The 16,626-nt window shown below is 31.5% G+C and overlaps 2 protein-coding genes across 5 annotated transcripts in view; one reads left to right on the top strand and one right to left on the bottom strand.

The window, feature by feature from the left end:
- Ubr3 (Ubr3 ubiquitin ligase) overlaps positions 1–9,163 on the bottom strand; it is a 28,805-nt gene extending 19,642 nt beyond the window's left edge. The window contains exons 1-8 of the mRNA XM_018547817.1: positions 8,926–9,163; positions 5,406–5,619; positions 5,044–5,172; positions 2,308–2,573; positions 1,943–2,187; positions 1,715–1,832; positions 1,219–1,625; positions 965–1,120 (exon numbers count right to left, since the gene is read on the bottom strand). Of these exons, the coding sequence (XP_018403319.1) occupies positions 965–1,120; positions 1,219–1,625; positions 1,715–1,832; positions 1,943–2,187; positions 2,308–2,573; positions 5,044–5,172; positions 5,406–5,619; positions 8,926–9,163 (1,773 nt within the window). The remainder of the gene's footprint in view (positions 1–964; positions 1,121–1,218; positions 1,626–1,714; positions 1,833–1,942; positions 2,188–2,307; positions 2,574–5,043; positions 5,173–5,405; positions 5,620–8,925) is intronic.
- Positions 9,164–11,317: 2,154 nt separating this feature from the next.
- LOC108780168 (peroxisomal membrane protein 2) lies at positions 11,318–14,680 on the top strand. 4 transcript variants are annotated; one of them, XM_018547785.1, is made up of 6 exons: positions 11,318–11,370; positions 12,597–12,734; positions 13,351–13,446; positions 13,524–13,671; positions 14,178–14,297; positions 14,441–14,680. In XM_018547785.1, exons 2-6 carry the CDS (start codon positions 12,637–12,639, stop codon positions 14,525–14,527), a joined length of 549 nt encoding a protein of 182 aa, XP_018403287.1. In that variant the 5' UTR covers positions 11,318–11,370; positions 12,597–12,636; the 3' UTR covers positions 14,528–14,680. The 4 variants fall into 4 exon arrangements, with proteins under 4 accessions (XP_018403287.1, XP_018403289.1, XP_018403288.1 ...); XM_018547787.1 differs by lacking the exon at positions 11,318–11,370 and adding an exon at positions 11,442–11,464; XM_018547786.1 differs by lacking the exon at positions 11,318–11,370 and adding an exon at positions 11,575–11,708.
- The last annotated feature ends 1,946 nt before the right edge of the window (positions 14,681–16,626 follow it).

Raw genomic sequence — 16,626 nt, 5'->3', positions numbered from 1 at the left:
ATGCAAAATCTCTAAAACCGACATTTCCTATGCAATTAACAGTTATCACATATTTAAGTCTTATACTTTTTGTAATTACACATAGATTTTTTATTAAAATCTGTTATACTCATTGTATTAATAAGCCGTCATTTGTCGGTATATCATTAGACAAATCGTTAACTAGTAACTTATATTATTAAACTGATTAAAAAATTTTATATAAAAACAATCTAGAGCAAAGTATTTAAAGCGCAAATTGCTGCCGTGTTTTTATAGGTCTTGATTTGGTTACCATTAAAATATATCTGCATGTTAAATTTATATAGAGATTCCAAAAGATTATATTATATTAAGAAAGTATTTCATTTTAGATTTAAGGTTAAGATATTAGAAAAGAGTATTGTAAGATGCTATTTTTTACCATGTTGCAACTTCATATAAAACTATAAGTTATCTTTTCCAGATTTAGTTTAAAATGTTTATAGATATTATTTAGAATATTCATAAATAAGTTTGTAATATTTTTATATGTAATATTATACATAACTCTTTTTACTTTAATTTTCTCATTATGTGCCTATAAATGTGTATGCCTTTCAAAATAAATTATCATAATGACAAAGTTTATATCTGCATATATGCTGACTGTTTGCGAGTAATGTATCATAGACATGCATGAACAGTCATCGATGAGGAATCTTTCATTCACCTTGAAACCATTAACCCTTTGCGGATCAAAGATTTTCAATCATATTTCTATTAATCTAATTATATTTATATAAATAAATACATTTATATTTAAATAAATAATCTAACCAAATAATATTGGATTGTTCATATTGATATAAAAGATATGGTTAAAAGCATTACATTAGAAATAAATACAAAATCTTAAATTGTAAAAAAATTTGAAGAGCTTTTGTAAACAGATAATGTGTCCGCGAAGAATTAATTGAGATAAAGAAAACAAATGCGCACTCACCTGAACACGCAATGGATGCATCATGAGAAGATGCAACATATCTGTGGGTGGCAATAATTCGCGCAGAGTTGCTCCCTGCTGTCTGATTGCCTGGCACATAAACACTGCGAGGTATCGATGAAGCGGTAGATGAAACGACACTTGCAAACTATCACTCTGAAGAAAGGTAAAAAAAAAAGAACGCATAAATTTTAAATGTATTAGAGTATAATCAAAGTATGTACATATGTAGTATGAGAAAGAGTTGTACTCACCACATTCGGATCTGTATAATTTACGGAATCGAGCCAATCTTGCAAAGCTGTGAGGCAGAAAGTAAGCACTCGTCGACTTAATGCTGCACTCTCAGGTCCACGAAGATGCGACACAAGAGCCCACATCGGATATGCGCTAGCTTCCAGCTCAGCACTGAACGCCGCATAATATGTATTGGGCTCAAATTCGACATGCTGACTTAGTTCTCTCTGATTAACATTCATGCCTTGAAACATAGATAGAAAGTCGAACCACATTTCCAAGAGAGTATTATCGCTCATGAATTTAACAGCGACTGGTTTATGCGAGAGCACATTGTTCAAATCGGATACCAATGGCCAGTAACAATGCTCTTTCATCACTTGACGTCCGCAGTCCACAACATAATGGAAATTTTTATCTGGATCTGAAATAGAAATCTTTCTTTCAATCTTACTATTCCGTTAGACTTCGCTCTTGCTATCTTTATTTTATCTTAAAAAAACTCATACGTACCGTGCAAAGTGTTCTGAATGAGTATTTTGCTCATCATGTATTTCAAACTAATAACCATAACATGTAATAACTTCAATTGATCAACCATTCTTAACGCTAGTTTCTCGTTACTAAAAAGCTGAAAAGTATAAAAGTCGGAAGTTAATATATTATGGAAACAAACTGTAAATAAAAATTTAAATGTGCATGTCATAATATTTACTGACTGAGAGTTAATAAGATAAATACCTGTACGCTAACGTGCACAACTCTATTGCTCAATGTATCAGGATCCATTGAACGTTCGAGCATCATCGAGATTCTGCTGTAGTGCAAGACAAAGGCACGAGTTAAAGCTTCCTTGTAATCGGGATCCGGCAACATGTTCAAAAGCAGACAGACCAATTTCTGCGGAAACTCATAAGCGACGGTCCAGAACATCAGTTCTTCTAAGAAAGTCGTGTGTTCTAAGTGCTCTTGAAGCGATACACATTCTAAAAAAGTAAATATGTCACACACAAGTCGTTTATATATGTAAATTTTGTTGTAAAAATTATTAATGTTATCGCAAAATTACCGTGAAATTATATTGCAATACTAAATGTACCACTTACCTTTGTATTCATCTGGAGGTTCGGGATTTGGAAGCGATTTTACAGCATGTTGATATATTTTATTACTATCTTGGCAGTAGCTATCATATTCCGATTGTCCGGTTAAGACAGAGGGATCCATGAGACCTCGGTACTTTTGCGGATTCGTGAGAGCTGATGTCATGACATGCCTCATTAATGCACCCATGTTGTTCAAGTCGAGCAACATGGTCAGATATGCGTCTGCCTCATGTATAGCACTTCTTTGATCAGGCACTCCCATTTTACTAAAATATAAGCAAAACAATAATCAATCATTAGGACTCATTAGAAATCATGTTATTAACATATATTATTACAATTTTGTTCCAATTTCATTTCTTTACATTAAAAATCTTTAAAGATCATTAAAAATGACAAATTTATAAGTACATTCTGTATAAGAAAACTTTTGTCTTTAAAATGTTCTTGATATGATATTCTGACATTGATATATATTTTGACATGACCTAAAACAATTTTACAAAATAATTTAATATTTAAAACAATTTTTCCTTTGACAAAATTGTATCCGAAACTTACAAGTAAACCTACCCAAGTGTTACACTCTGATTTTTATGAGTTTTTAGTATGATGTTTTCCAGATAAAAATAAACGACGTATTCTTTTATACAGGCTCATACGCACTTTTGAGGGGTAAGAAACATCTCTTTGAAAAAAATCGGTTTTTCTCTTTCGAAGCGAATATCTTTGAAACTATAAGAGGTAGAAAAAAATTTCTACAATGAAAATTGAATGGTTTCAAGAGTACTTTATAACTAATAAAAAAAATGTATTATAGTAAAAAAAAGGGCTACGAGCCAAAAAAATTTATTATGTTTATAAAGTACTCTTGAAACCATTCAATTTTCATTGTAGAAAATTTTTTTACTTTTTATAGTTTCAAAGATATTCGCTTCGAAAAAGAAAAACTGATTTTTTTCAAAGGTGGGGTTTCACTCCTTAAAAGTGCGGCCCATATAAAGAAATACATATCGCTTATTTTTATCTGGAGAACAACATACTAAAAACTCATCAAAATCAATGATTGCAGAGTGGAATGAGAGTAGAACCAATCACGAGATTCTCTAGAAACACGGAATGCTCGTTATTGGTTCCGCTCTCGTTCCGCGTTACGCTATTCCGCTGCATGGGTTTGCACCCTAAGGGCGGGTTCACACCTTGACGGAAAAACGGAAAGCGGAAAAGCAGTAGCCAATCAGGTAGTCGACTTTCTGTTAGTTTTGTACTATATACTACCAGCACGAGTTTTGATCGGTTAACTGCTCTTCCGCTTTCCGCTTTTCCGTCAAGGTGTGAACCCTCCCTCAGAGCGGTAATGCGCAAAGCATTTTGCGGTTACATTGGGCACATTCAACAAACTCAACAATTGAGTGAGCGCGCGTTGTTATTGGTGTATTCCCCTAGATCTAAAATTCTGATTGGATGATTTAAAAGAATACACCAATAACAGCGAGTGCTCACTCAACTGTTGAGACCGCTGAACATGCCTATTACAGATAAAAGGCCCTCATGTCTTCTCTCAGGTTTCTCTCTGCGTGTGTCGTGTGTTTACACGCTCGATTAATTTCAACTCGTCGAATAATTAATCGGTAGTATTTTATTGTGATTAACTATAATAAGATTAATAAATTTCTCATTTTTCGTTCAAGTGCCTGTGTAAATTCATGGCCACATTGATTTGCGATGGAATTTGATTATGACCGCGTGCAATTGGTGTTTATTTGTTTGAAGTAATTCTCAGTTGCCGAATAATTAATCTGTAGTGATTAATTACTAGTAAGCCAATAAATTCATTTATAAAAATCGAATAAATCCTTGAACATATTTTGATACAAATTATAAAAAAAAGAAAATTTTTGAATGCAGTTACTGTGTGCAATGTGTTTCTCTTTCTCAAGCATTAATTTTCAGTCCCTAAGTAATTATTCGGTAGTGATTAATAATAACAAATTGATAAATTTGCTTATAAATCGATCAAATGTGCATGAGTAAATTTGCTTAAAGATGATACGTGAAACAATGTGACAGACAAAAGTTTATTGTTATTCGATGTTGGATTTATAAGAATCGCGTTAGAGTTCAGTGATATTATTCTGCCTTTTTCCAGCTCGACTACGATATGAAGATCTCTAGAAGGTAAGAAAGAGAAAGGGGAGAGAGAGAAAACACATGTATTATCGTGACACGCGTTTCATACGTAACAAACAGCTGATCACAACAGAGCGCCCGCGTCGAATGATAAGTTGCGCCGTCCCTGCCTACCTTCCGTATGCGACCCGTAATTTGCTATTTTCCCTTATAATTCAAAAATTAAGCTTTGGATAAAATTTTGACAAAGAAAAAATTGTCATAGGATCATGTCAGGAACATGTCATTTTAAAGGCAAGTTTTTTTTAGACACCCTGTATGTGTTTTAGAATTTAAAATAGATAAACATGTATCTGAAAAAAGCTTCGTTTCTGACATACGTAACTTTAATTCTAAAAGCACCATGAATTATGCAATTTGAAGATATATGTATACACTGAAATGTGTCAGTCTACATCATGTGGTAAAAGGTCAGATAAGATATAATTTCTTTACACTCTAATAGTTCAGATATTTAAAATATAGCAGAAAAGACCTACCTTCTGTTACTCTTTTTACTCATTCATAAAATTGATAATAACTTACACAGTATAATGTTCAACATACCAATTTTCACGTAAATGTTGTATAAGTCGAAGAATAATTCTAGGCATCATTGCCTCGGCTACGCGCATCAGATCAGACGGTGCAACTGATTTATTTACAGCCGCGTTTGGCCCATGCCTATCACAAAATCTGTAAGACAGAAAATAAAGTCAGCAACGTGTAAAAAATAATTCAAGAATTTGTTCATAAATCACAAAAAAATTTGCGGAAATATGTCAAGCTTGCTGAGAAATCAAAATATTCTTGATATATCCAAAAAAATTGAAAAATGAGAGCAACAGTAATATTAAAACAAAATTAAGATGTTTTCGAGATATCCCACAAATTTCTACAGAATATTGTGTTTGTGTTAATCGATTTACCCAGTCTCTTTCATCACAGATGTATCACCACAATCACATGCACCACCTGCTTGGCTGAGGAACATGTTGAAGTCGTGATGATAGTGATTTCCCTTCTTGAAACACTCGGTACATAAAGACATACAGGGAGATATGCCGCACGTACGACAGCGATACGCTACAAAGTTTGGTGTCCACACCAGACCGCACGTGGTAGCATTATCGTAAGTGCGTACTGAAAAAAATAAAAATTTGATTGATAAACAACACGATTATAATCTGTTTCCATAATACAATTAATATCACATTCATAATTTTGTAATTATACATTTTTGTAATTATTATTGAGTTTTTAAATATTTACTATTTTTATTAGAGCATATTAATAAAAGTAATATAAAATAATTAGTGAGAAGGCTCTATATGTATAAAACAATACAAAACTAAGAAGGGCAAAGAGCCAAATAAATCTATAGAAAAAAAGTAATATAATCTGTAAAAATATAACACACATATATAAATTTACATATAAATAAAAATATTTTGCTTCTAAAATATTTTCGGTGAGATATAATTAAATTCTTCCTAATATTGTAAGTACACAAGATATGAATAGTAATAAGTAATCTAAATAATGTTGTAATTATATGTTACTTAACATACACTTTATATTATTTACATATATATTTAAAAAATATATTTTTAAAAAATTAATGTCTCACTGCACAAAATTGCCCTTATATAACATTTGGAACAGAAACTCAATGTAATTTTTGTAACGTGAGTTAAGCAAACGTCATCGACTATAGTTACAATTCTATACTTGTCTTCTCATGGCTATATGTTTATCTGAAAAATTAGCGCTGCCAAATACGCAAATTCTGTATATTTATGTCTGCGTGTATAGTTTATAAAATTGCAGCATTGCAAAATAAGGTATACAAAGCGAAGTATATGAATACTTATTATAATACTTATTATAACAAAGAATATAAATTTCGTATATCGATAATAATTTTTAAGTTTTATAAAATAAGTGTAGAAGGGCTACGAGCCAGATAACAAATAATAAAATTTTTAATAAATTCGAAACATTATATCGAAAACGAAAACGAAAGTTCACCATAGAACTAAAATATAAAGCATGAAATGTGACAATAATTGTAAACGATCTCGCTTGAGTCATTCTCATTGTTTGAACGTATAAAATTTAAAAAGTATATGATACATATAAAATTTGAAAAACTAAAATATTTGTTGTAGAAGAGAGGTTGCATTTTAAGTTTTATAATTTTAGCATAAGATATATTATTTAACTATAAAATTAGCTTTATTTAAGTTTTTTTTATCTAAAATTATTTTTAAATAGAAAAACTTAAACTAATTGCTGCGTATTTTAAAGATTTTAGATAAAACACTAATATATATATATCTAAATAATCAAACAGTTATAAATATTTCTATTAAATACAGGTTGTCCAAAAAAAGTAGGAGTAAATTTACGCAGAATTTTAAAATATTGCAATGAATGAAAAACATTTCTAGTATCCAAAAATAATCTTTTAATTATTTATGAACAAAATCTCGTTTTGTGATTTTCTTATTCCTTAGAAAAATCGCTATAGAAAACAACTGATTTTTATTGATTATACAATAATAGGTGAAGTTAGAGAAATTCATTACAAATAAGCAAAAAAGAAAGCCATATTTCGTCAAAGTAGGTGTCTAATATTTTTGCGTGAATCTTATAATCTCTAGTTCAATATGTTGCTTACACAGTTTACGACTACATTATCATTTTATTTTTTGTCAATATTATTTTCAAAATTCTTAATTAATATTAAAATAAAATAAATCAATATTATTTATTCTGATCTATATATAATATTTATTTTCTGCAAATCATATTTGTGATTATAACGAATAATAACTCTACATATTTACTCAAGTAAATTAAATTTAAAATAGTATAAACAATAAGTGATATTTTTTCTAAGTCAGCCACTTATCTAATTATGAAATTAATGTAATCAATATAAAAATATATTTATAAAATAAAATAACAATAAAAAAATAACAATATGAATAACTAACGAATTTAAATTAAAAAATAACAATATACTTTATTGCAAAATATCAAAAAAATAGTTTAGACTTACAGATTCTTTTTCGGCCGAATAAAAAGTACATAAATGAAAGAAAGAGAAAAATTTATCACATGTCTTGGTTTAGAGAACAAACTTTGAATACAAAAGAATATATGCTAAGATTTATTTTATTTTAATTAATTTATTTTATTTTATTTTTTACATTTGATACATTTTATCAATTAATCAGATAATGATGTATACATTCGTTAGGACTTTATTTTTAGAATTGTTACTTTAAATAATTATTTTGTACTTTTTTAATTTTCTTCCGATTTCTGTGAATATTTTTAAGCAATTTTTTTATTTACGTAATTATTATTTGATTGAAGAAAACTTTGTAAGTCAAAACTGTCCTTTTGACATTTCGTAATAAAGTTTGCTTTTATTTTTTAACTCACACCCATTATTTGTATTAATTACCATTTTCTATTTATATCATTTATATATGTATATATATAATATCGTTTATATATTCATATCATAGCTTTGCAAAAACAAGACATAAAATTATATTTATTAGTAATAAATATCGTTTATTTCCTATAATTCTTGGTGCTTTTCTTTTTTAATTTAACCATATTAACACATTATATAAATTTGGCTTTAACGTTTACAACATTCAGTACTTTGTGTTACAAATTAAATAGATATTTATAATAAATTTCTTCTTTGAATCGATAGATTTCTCATATTAACATTGTGGCTTAAACAAGTAAATATTTATTGATTTTGTTTCATCTGCAGCATCAATACTTCAGTACTTCAAAAAAGGAGACAAATGCAATGTTTATAAGTAATGATAACAAATAGATATTTTCTATAGAAGAACACATCTTGTACTAGCATATTTACCTTTATTAAATACCGCAAGAACTCACATATATTACCTATTTAACTCACATATATTACCTATTTAATAATAAAAGTTTCCATATAAGTCTATTAAAAATTGAAACGATAAAAACAAAACAAGTTACATACAGTTGCAAAATACAAAAATATATAAAAATGTACTTTTCAGCTCTAGATCGAGTCTTCATCGGCAATACTTTAATTTAAAAATTGAGAAATCTAACAAGAAATTATGTTCTCATCAAGCTATTTTAATTATGTTCTAATCTGTATCACTTTAATACTCGTACTAATTAGCAATTTTCTTATTTTTTTGGCAATGTGCCTGTGTTATATATAAATGTATATATACACATCCATTATTATATTGTACCAACTTCCTTCAGACGGACTGTCAAAATTAAAATATTTAAATAGGAAATCATAAATTTGAAAACAATCAATATAAATTTATAGGTCTATATTGAACTATTAATTTCATTATTAGTCATATACATCCTGCTCTTTGCAGGATTATTTTTCTTGTCGCGGATAACCACCTGTACTGGCGAACTCGTCGGGTGTTCGGCCACCAGCCATGAGCCACTTGCACCAATCGATGGTCTCCCAATCATCGATGGGTTTGCTTGGATTCAGCAGGACATCCAGCACCTCATTGATATACGGCGGGCAACCACTGGTGTCCCGACCAATAGCCAGGTTGATGATATAGGCCGCTGCTCCGCGTTTACCCTTGCCCATTAGCACCTGGACAGCACTGCTGGAGGTCGAGGCCATCCTGAGCCCAGTCGTCTACCTTAGAAAAGGACGTCGTCGTCGTCGTCGTTCACGATCTCCTTATAGAGAGCCACTTGAGACTTTTATTTATTTTCAAAGCAGGGAGGACCCGCGGAGACCAGGACCAAGCGCTCGGTCAGTAGCCCCATATCAGCAGTGAAAGAACGCGTCTCCTCCCGATACGGAGCGTACCGTCATCGCCGTCGTCATCGTGGCCGCGACCGACGGCATGACGAAGTCGACGACTCCAAACTCGAGCTCCCCGTTAACGTTAACTAACGTTAACGACGCTACGTTTCCCGTGCACGGTAGACCACGACGATTTAAAACGCTCAACGGTGTGCCACTATTCCCGGGAACGAGGCACTGAGAGTGCGACGATTATTCGTACGAACAAGTCGCGCTCAGTGAGCGAAATTGTGCGACGACACGATGTGATTTACGATACACGATACGTTGTGGAATATACGACACGCAAATCGCGATACGGTGCGATAACAGCACACGACACGACAAACACGACTCGGACACGGATACCATGCGATCCACGTACGATACGACGGACCAACATCAACGCGAGTCTACCGATCAACCGTTTCACCGATAAAGATAGAGAGACCAGGAAACCGATGACCGAAGTAATGTAGGATTGGACAGCCAGCCCCACTGGCGCGTCTACTTGATTTATTCCTTGCTGTTGCTTGGTCGGTGATAGCTGAGCGATCTGCTTTATCGACGTGGTGGCTGGCCTGGCTAGTGATGCGAGTAAAAAAGGCTGGTATTCATAGGCCTAGTTTACATCGTGCAATTGATACGAGTACTAATCAGTAAGGGACTGCGCAGAATAAAAGGAACAGGGAACAGAGAACAGAGAATAAGAATTTCAACCTATCAGAAATCATGTACTATGGAATACACACTAGAATACACAGGCCCGTATTCAGAACGCGCTAACATGCTACAGTTTACGTCACGTATACTATAGAATTTCAGAGATAAAAGCGCGCTTTTATCGATAAAAGTGCGTTCTGAATACGGGCCACACTGTTTATTCCACAGTACATGATTTCTGATAGGTTGAAATTCTTATTCTCTGTTCTCTGTTCCTTTTATTCTGCGTAGCCCTAATGCCTGGTTTATGCTTCAAGTCTTAATCCCAAGATCCTAAAATTCAACCAATAAAGCTGCCAGTTCTAACCGAAATTTGAACTCTATTGGCTGAATTTTAGGATTAAGACCTTAAGACCGAAGCATAAACCAGGCATAAGGGTGCAGCCACAATAGAAGAAATTAGGAATAAAAGGGCGACCGTTAAGGAGCCTACAGACCAGAGCGGCGCAGCGGTGAAGCGGCGAGCGATAGCCAATGAGAGCCATGCTTTTGCGTAAAAGCATGGCTCTCATTGGCTATCGCTCGCCGCTTCACCGCTGCGCCGCTCTGGTCTGTACACTCCTTTAGGGCCTCTTTCACCAACGCCGATTAACTTAATCGACGATTGGTCCATTGGAATTGACCAATCGCATTTATCATTTAGTTTTGACGACAGACGCGATTGGTCAATTCCAATGGACTAATCGTCGATTAAGTTAATCGGCGTTGGTGAAAGAGGCTCTTAAGAATTCAGTACGGTTAGTATAATCTAGGAAATTCAAGTCTCTCGAAGTGCTTTCGAAGCGCGCAATAGTTAATTCGGAACGACTTTCTATGCAGTCTACGCGCTTCATGTGTAACTCGGAACGCACCCATTGATTATAGGTCTTTACTAGCTGGATCAGATTCTTGCTGTCGGATTGGCTGCGATACTGGCACTTTTATTATGGTATTGTTTTTAAATTTTTCTTATGTATATATTTATTATGAGATGTACATATCTCGTAATTGTAAAAATATTCGTTGGCTGCGTTCCATTGCACGCATAATGCACATGTTCTTCTTACGTCAGATTTGTTCAAATTAATTAATGATACAAGTTCAAATGAAATTAAATTAATCGGAGAAGTCAATACCGCCATATCGGAGTACAGAGTTGGAGCCATTGGAAGTTAAACGATTGGAGTATGTTAATATATTTACAACACTGGAGCTGTCCAAATGACGGCTTAAGGAGTGATGCTATTGCTGATGGTAGGGATTTGATGTCGTTTCTCTTTATACATAGGACTCTAGTTTAATGTATTAGAACGCCTTCTCTCTCTTCCTCTTTCGAGGTAAACTGTGTTTATTTCTCACGTTGGCAGTTATTATGCTTGAGTTAACTATTGACTAGCATTAATTGGAGTTGGTGAAAAAGGCCTTTAAAAAGTCATTCTTTGAATATTTTTTTACATATTCTTTTGTTCTTTGTGATTGTATTATTATTGTTATATTAAATTACTGCAATTTGCAGATGTGTAATAACAACAGAGTGTTTTCAGCGAGTACCTACATACTTTATGCTTCGCATGATCATTTATTTACCATTCACGTCCTATCTTTTACACGATATAAAACAATATTTTTTAGAGATTACGTAAAACAATCACGTGGGATATTGTAGAGGGATAAGGTATACAAACATCTTTCGCATTGAATAAGATTGACTGAAGCTACAGAATCGGGTGTCTTGGTTCTTCGTATCCAAATTGATCCCAGATTGATCTCTCGAGTTTCGTCAAACTCGCGATTCAGTTCCGAAAGAACTAAGGAGTAAGGACAGGTTTGATTTTTTGCGAATTTGGGTTGGAGGCCGTATTAAATTTCTTCATAGATCGATCGTATCGAGTGTTGTCTAGATCTTGTATGTACATTCTACAAAGTCGGTGAAATATTTTTTTCTCAATTATTAAAATTAAAAATCTTGCAAAGATTAAAGCAATTTCTTCAGGAAAACCAATATGTCGAAGTCTGTCTCGAATCGAGGTTATAAAGCCCCGTGAATTCTCGAGAAATTTTGTAGACAATTTTTTTTTAATTCACCGAAATCGCATTATGTAGCTTTTCTGAAGTAAAAGCATTTGCGCATAATGGGATTGATCAATCAGTGAATTTAAAAGACTTGACTATTCTTGCGTATTATATCGATATCATTCGAACTGTTTGAAATTGCCGTATTCGAAACCATTCGCATTTTGATAGCAGAAAAATCGATTGTCAAATTTTGGCTCGTTCGAGTTGCGCAAGTAGACTTCTAAAAACTTTAGTTTCGTAATTGTACAAGATATTTATTAGAATTCTCCAAGTATTCGTGCTCTCTATACATCTGTTTTCATACAAAATGTGACAGAATAAATACAAAAAAAAGATTGTGAAAATGCGATTTATCCTAGGAGTGACCCGAAGCGACTCGTCGATCGGGATCTATCGTTTATCAGCTGACAGCGGTTTGCACTTTGCACCGCTTTTTATCGCATGATCCGAGTTTTCCGCAACTCACCATACGAATCGTATCTTCCAGGTCCAGGAAGTTGAGGATACGTAGCAATTAATGCGAAAAAATGGTACTTTCCAAGCCGGTTAATATATTGTATAGTCTCCTCGGTGCGTATTTACAGCGGCTCTACTACAGTCCTTTGAAAACAAAAGCTATAACAAGGTAATAAGGCAGAATTATATTGCTACATAAATTCCAGATACATATATATAATTTCTATCAATATTGTATATATATATTTTTTTATTTTAATCTCTGTTCAACTAATTCTTTATCTTTTTCTAGTTTCACAAATTACAATAATACATAAGGCTCAATTCTATCAATGTAAGATTTATTTTAATCGATTCAATTTACTTTTTATTATCTTCTAATTCTAAGAATTAGAAAAAGTTAAACAGTAATTAGTTAAACTGAGATTAAAGTTATCTTACATATTGGTAAAATTGGACTTTGTATAGATTAATCTTTTGAATTTAGCTATGTGGATAAATACAATATTTTTTTAGATTGTATGTGTGTATATAAATAAAATATAAAAAAAGTAATAATTAATCACAATTGCCAATTCCTATATAATACAAACACGCATTATGTATTATATCATGATAATTATAATTGATTGATAACATCCGCTAATAGAATGTGATGACAAAAGTTGAAAACAGAATCTATCATTTCATAATTATTTAAATTATATGATTTCATTCACACAAGAGTTATAAAGTGACAATTTACTTGGTATGATAGAAACAAGAAATGTTGTAATTATTTTCAGTTGCATCATTGGCGCCCTTGGAAATGTGGCATCTCAGAAATTATCTGGCACGAAGCAGCTTAACGAAGACAGTATTCTGGCCTTTGCTCTATTTGGGTTAGTTGCAGACTATTTGCACTGCTAACGAAGCAGTTGAAAAATTCATGCAATCTTATGTATAAATGTTGTTGTAGATTATTGTTTGGAGGACCAGTACCCCATTATTTTTACACATACATACAATTGTTCATGAAGCATCCTCTAGGAATTCTTCTTATAGAGAGACTCATTTACACACCGTGTTTCCAGGCACTTGCGCTCTACATGCTTGCCATCTTTGAGGTATGAACATGATGATGTTATAAATTAAATAATGTTATCTGAACAAGTAATATTAGAAGTTCAAATTATTAGGTAAGCCTATGTATACAGACTATATAAGCTATATATAAAATGCCTTTATGAGCCTGTGCGATTATTAGTGTATAAATAATATATTTATGAGCGATATGATATAATTCATAAAAAAATGGAATGTACTTACTAAAGTTAACTGCAAACGTTTCGACTTTGGATTTAAATTCTTTTTATGTGGAAGTCAAGTACTCGATTTGTAGAGTTAAAATGTTTGCAGTTAACTTCGTTTAATAGATACATTCCAATTGTTTGCAAATTATTTTATCACCTTATAAATATATTATTTACGCATTAAAAACCGTGGAAGTTCATATAGATGTTTTACTTATATTTGATTAATATTTTGGAGAACCACACAATTATTTTTTTATTTTATTACGTTTGACAGTTCTTATTTTGTAATTTAATATTAAAGAGAAGTTTGTTTACAGGGTAAAACTCATCAAGTGGCATATGCTCAGATGCAAAAATTATATTTACCGACATTGATGGCTAATCTGAAATATTTGACGTTGTTCCACTATATCAACATAAGATATGTTCCACCAATGGTAACATGCATATTATTTGTATTGTTTTATATTGTTTCTTTTTTTATAGTATTCTTTTTTTCTGATATTAAAATTATTTATAGACAATATTAAAAATTTGTTGGAAGCAATTATATTAACGCTTTCTTCTTTTTTCTTTTTAGTTGAGAGTCTTGATCGTCAATATGATTGGTTTCGCATGGATTATCTACGTTGCTAATAAAAGAGCAAAAGCTTCGAAAGAGAAGTAGAAAAATACGAGAATCTTGTAATCATTATTATAAGTATTTTTATAACTGTGTTTAATTAATAATACGCAAATGCATATGGTGTGTTAAGTGATTCTTCTTGATTATTTTAAAAATTAAAAGCGATAGGATTACTTTATAAGTTTATACAAATACGTGTAACAAATTTACGAAGTACTAACGGCACTCTCATTGTACAAAGTGAATAAGCAATATTATGTGAATAATACATTCCATCGTTATATTTGTTAATACTGGTCTAAGAAATGTACAAAATATACCAATTTATTATACTTAATACACATTTTGGAATGGTGTAATTTATAATATATAAATATAATTGATATTATTTAGATAACACATAGGATATAAATAAGAATATAAGGATTTACATACAAACTGCATATTTTTTTATTTATTTATATATTATTCTTATATAACAATTCGTTCGTTATATCATTTCCTTTTCTATTATTGAGCTTATTAATTGAATACCAACGTTTATTTACTTTATAATTTTTATTTGGTGTTAAAATTATCTATGATATTAGAATTTTAATATATCAATCACACGCACACACACAACACACACACACATACAACAATCACACATATTTAATAATTTTACGATTTTTTTATGTTTATTTCGAGATATGGAATAATTCAGAAACAAAATGTGACGTGTGTTTGAAGTTTTCGATTTAATCACACAACAACAATACAGAGTATATTACAGATATAATATCCGAATTTTCCTTCATTTTAACGACACAGTAACATTCGTTGACTGTAAATCATAGGAGGGTACAGACATAAGGTTCAAGAGTCGGTTACTTCACAAGTTCTTCTCAAACGAACTGATGAGATTATTAGGGCGTTCTGCTCTTTGAAAGTAGCAATTCGAATTTTGAAAGTGATTTCTTCGCACGTCGTTTCTGTTATAGAATTTATCATTTCGAAGATGTTTTAAGTAATCAGAATATCAACGGCGTATAAAAGGTATTATTTTCGACTTTATATACCCTTTTAACATTCTCACAACTTCGCTGTATATTCGAATATATAATATTATACATATATATATATATATTATACGCGAAAACGAATCTCAGGAAGGGAGCAATCACAATCATTGCACTGGAAAAATTGTAAAATGTATCCGAGCTACATTAATATGGAGCTCAAATAGCGTTGATCGAGCCATCATTGCATATGAAATGTAATTTTCAAGTATGCAGAATATGCTAGTAATAAAAGAATTAGTCGTTATGAGTATAAGAACTAGCATTAAGTAGTTTCTCTGTCAAGTTGTAAACAACGTAGATTTTCCAAATACTATCCTTCTTTAACCCTATATATGTATCTTCGAGACTTAACTTCGCGTAATCACGCATTGCGACTAATATTCTAATTATGTCTTTTTAGTATGTTGCTGCCAAGCCCAGTTGCTGGAGCTTTCACAAAAAATGATCTTCCTGTGACTAGAGTATTTTATTCCAAGTTGAAAATATTGCATGTAAAAGAGTCGCAATATTATCACGATCGTTCAATCTAAGATTATTTTATCAAATAAATAAATAATAAATACATCACATGTACATATACAATAAATAATAAATTTAAAAAGTACTAAATTTTATTCATATATAAATAATTTATATATATGTTTAAAGGAGGATTTAAACTATTTAAGAGAATGTCAAATCTGACAAAACCATATACCTATATACAAAAAAAAACGAATTAATAACATTGCACTAGAAAGAAATTACGAATACGTACGTTAAATCATGTACACAGGATTCATTGATGTTTACGAATTTATAATATAGCATAATTTATACAAAAGATGCAAATTAAATGCCTAAACTGCTATATTATATGAGGCAGTTATGATACAATGAGTAATGAACGAAGGATCAAATCCTTTTCTTCCGTTATTGCTTATGTATAAGTTGATAAATAATAATTTAAAAAATATACAGATAATTTAACGAAAATTCACAACAGAAATTTACAGTTTTAAGGATAGACAAATATTTTGTCACTTTTCACAGAAGGAAAATTCTCACACCTATTATTAAAATATGCTCTTTACTCGT

Source organism: Cyphomyrmex costatus, unplaced genomic scaffold (genome assembly GCF_001594065.2).
Source record: "Cyphomyrmex costatus isolate MS0001 unplaced genomic scaffold, Ccosl1.0 scaffold685, whole genome shotgun sequence".
Classification (NCBI taxonomy): domain Eukaryota; kingdom Metazoa; phylum Arthropoda; class Insecta; order Hymenoptera; family Formicidae; genus Cyphomyrmex; species Cyphomyrmex costatus.
Note: the sequence above shows the minus strand (reverse complement) of the source record. Positions and strands in the feature narration are given on the sequence as shown.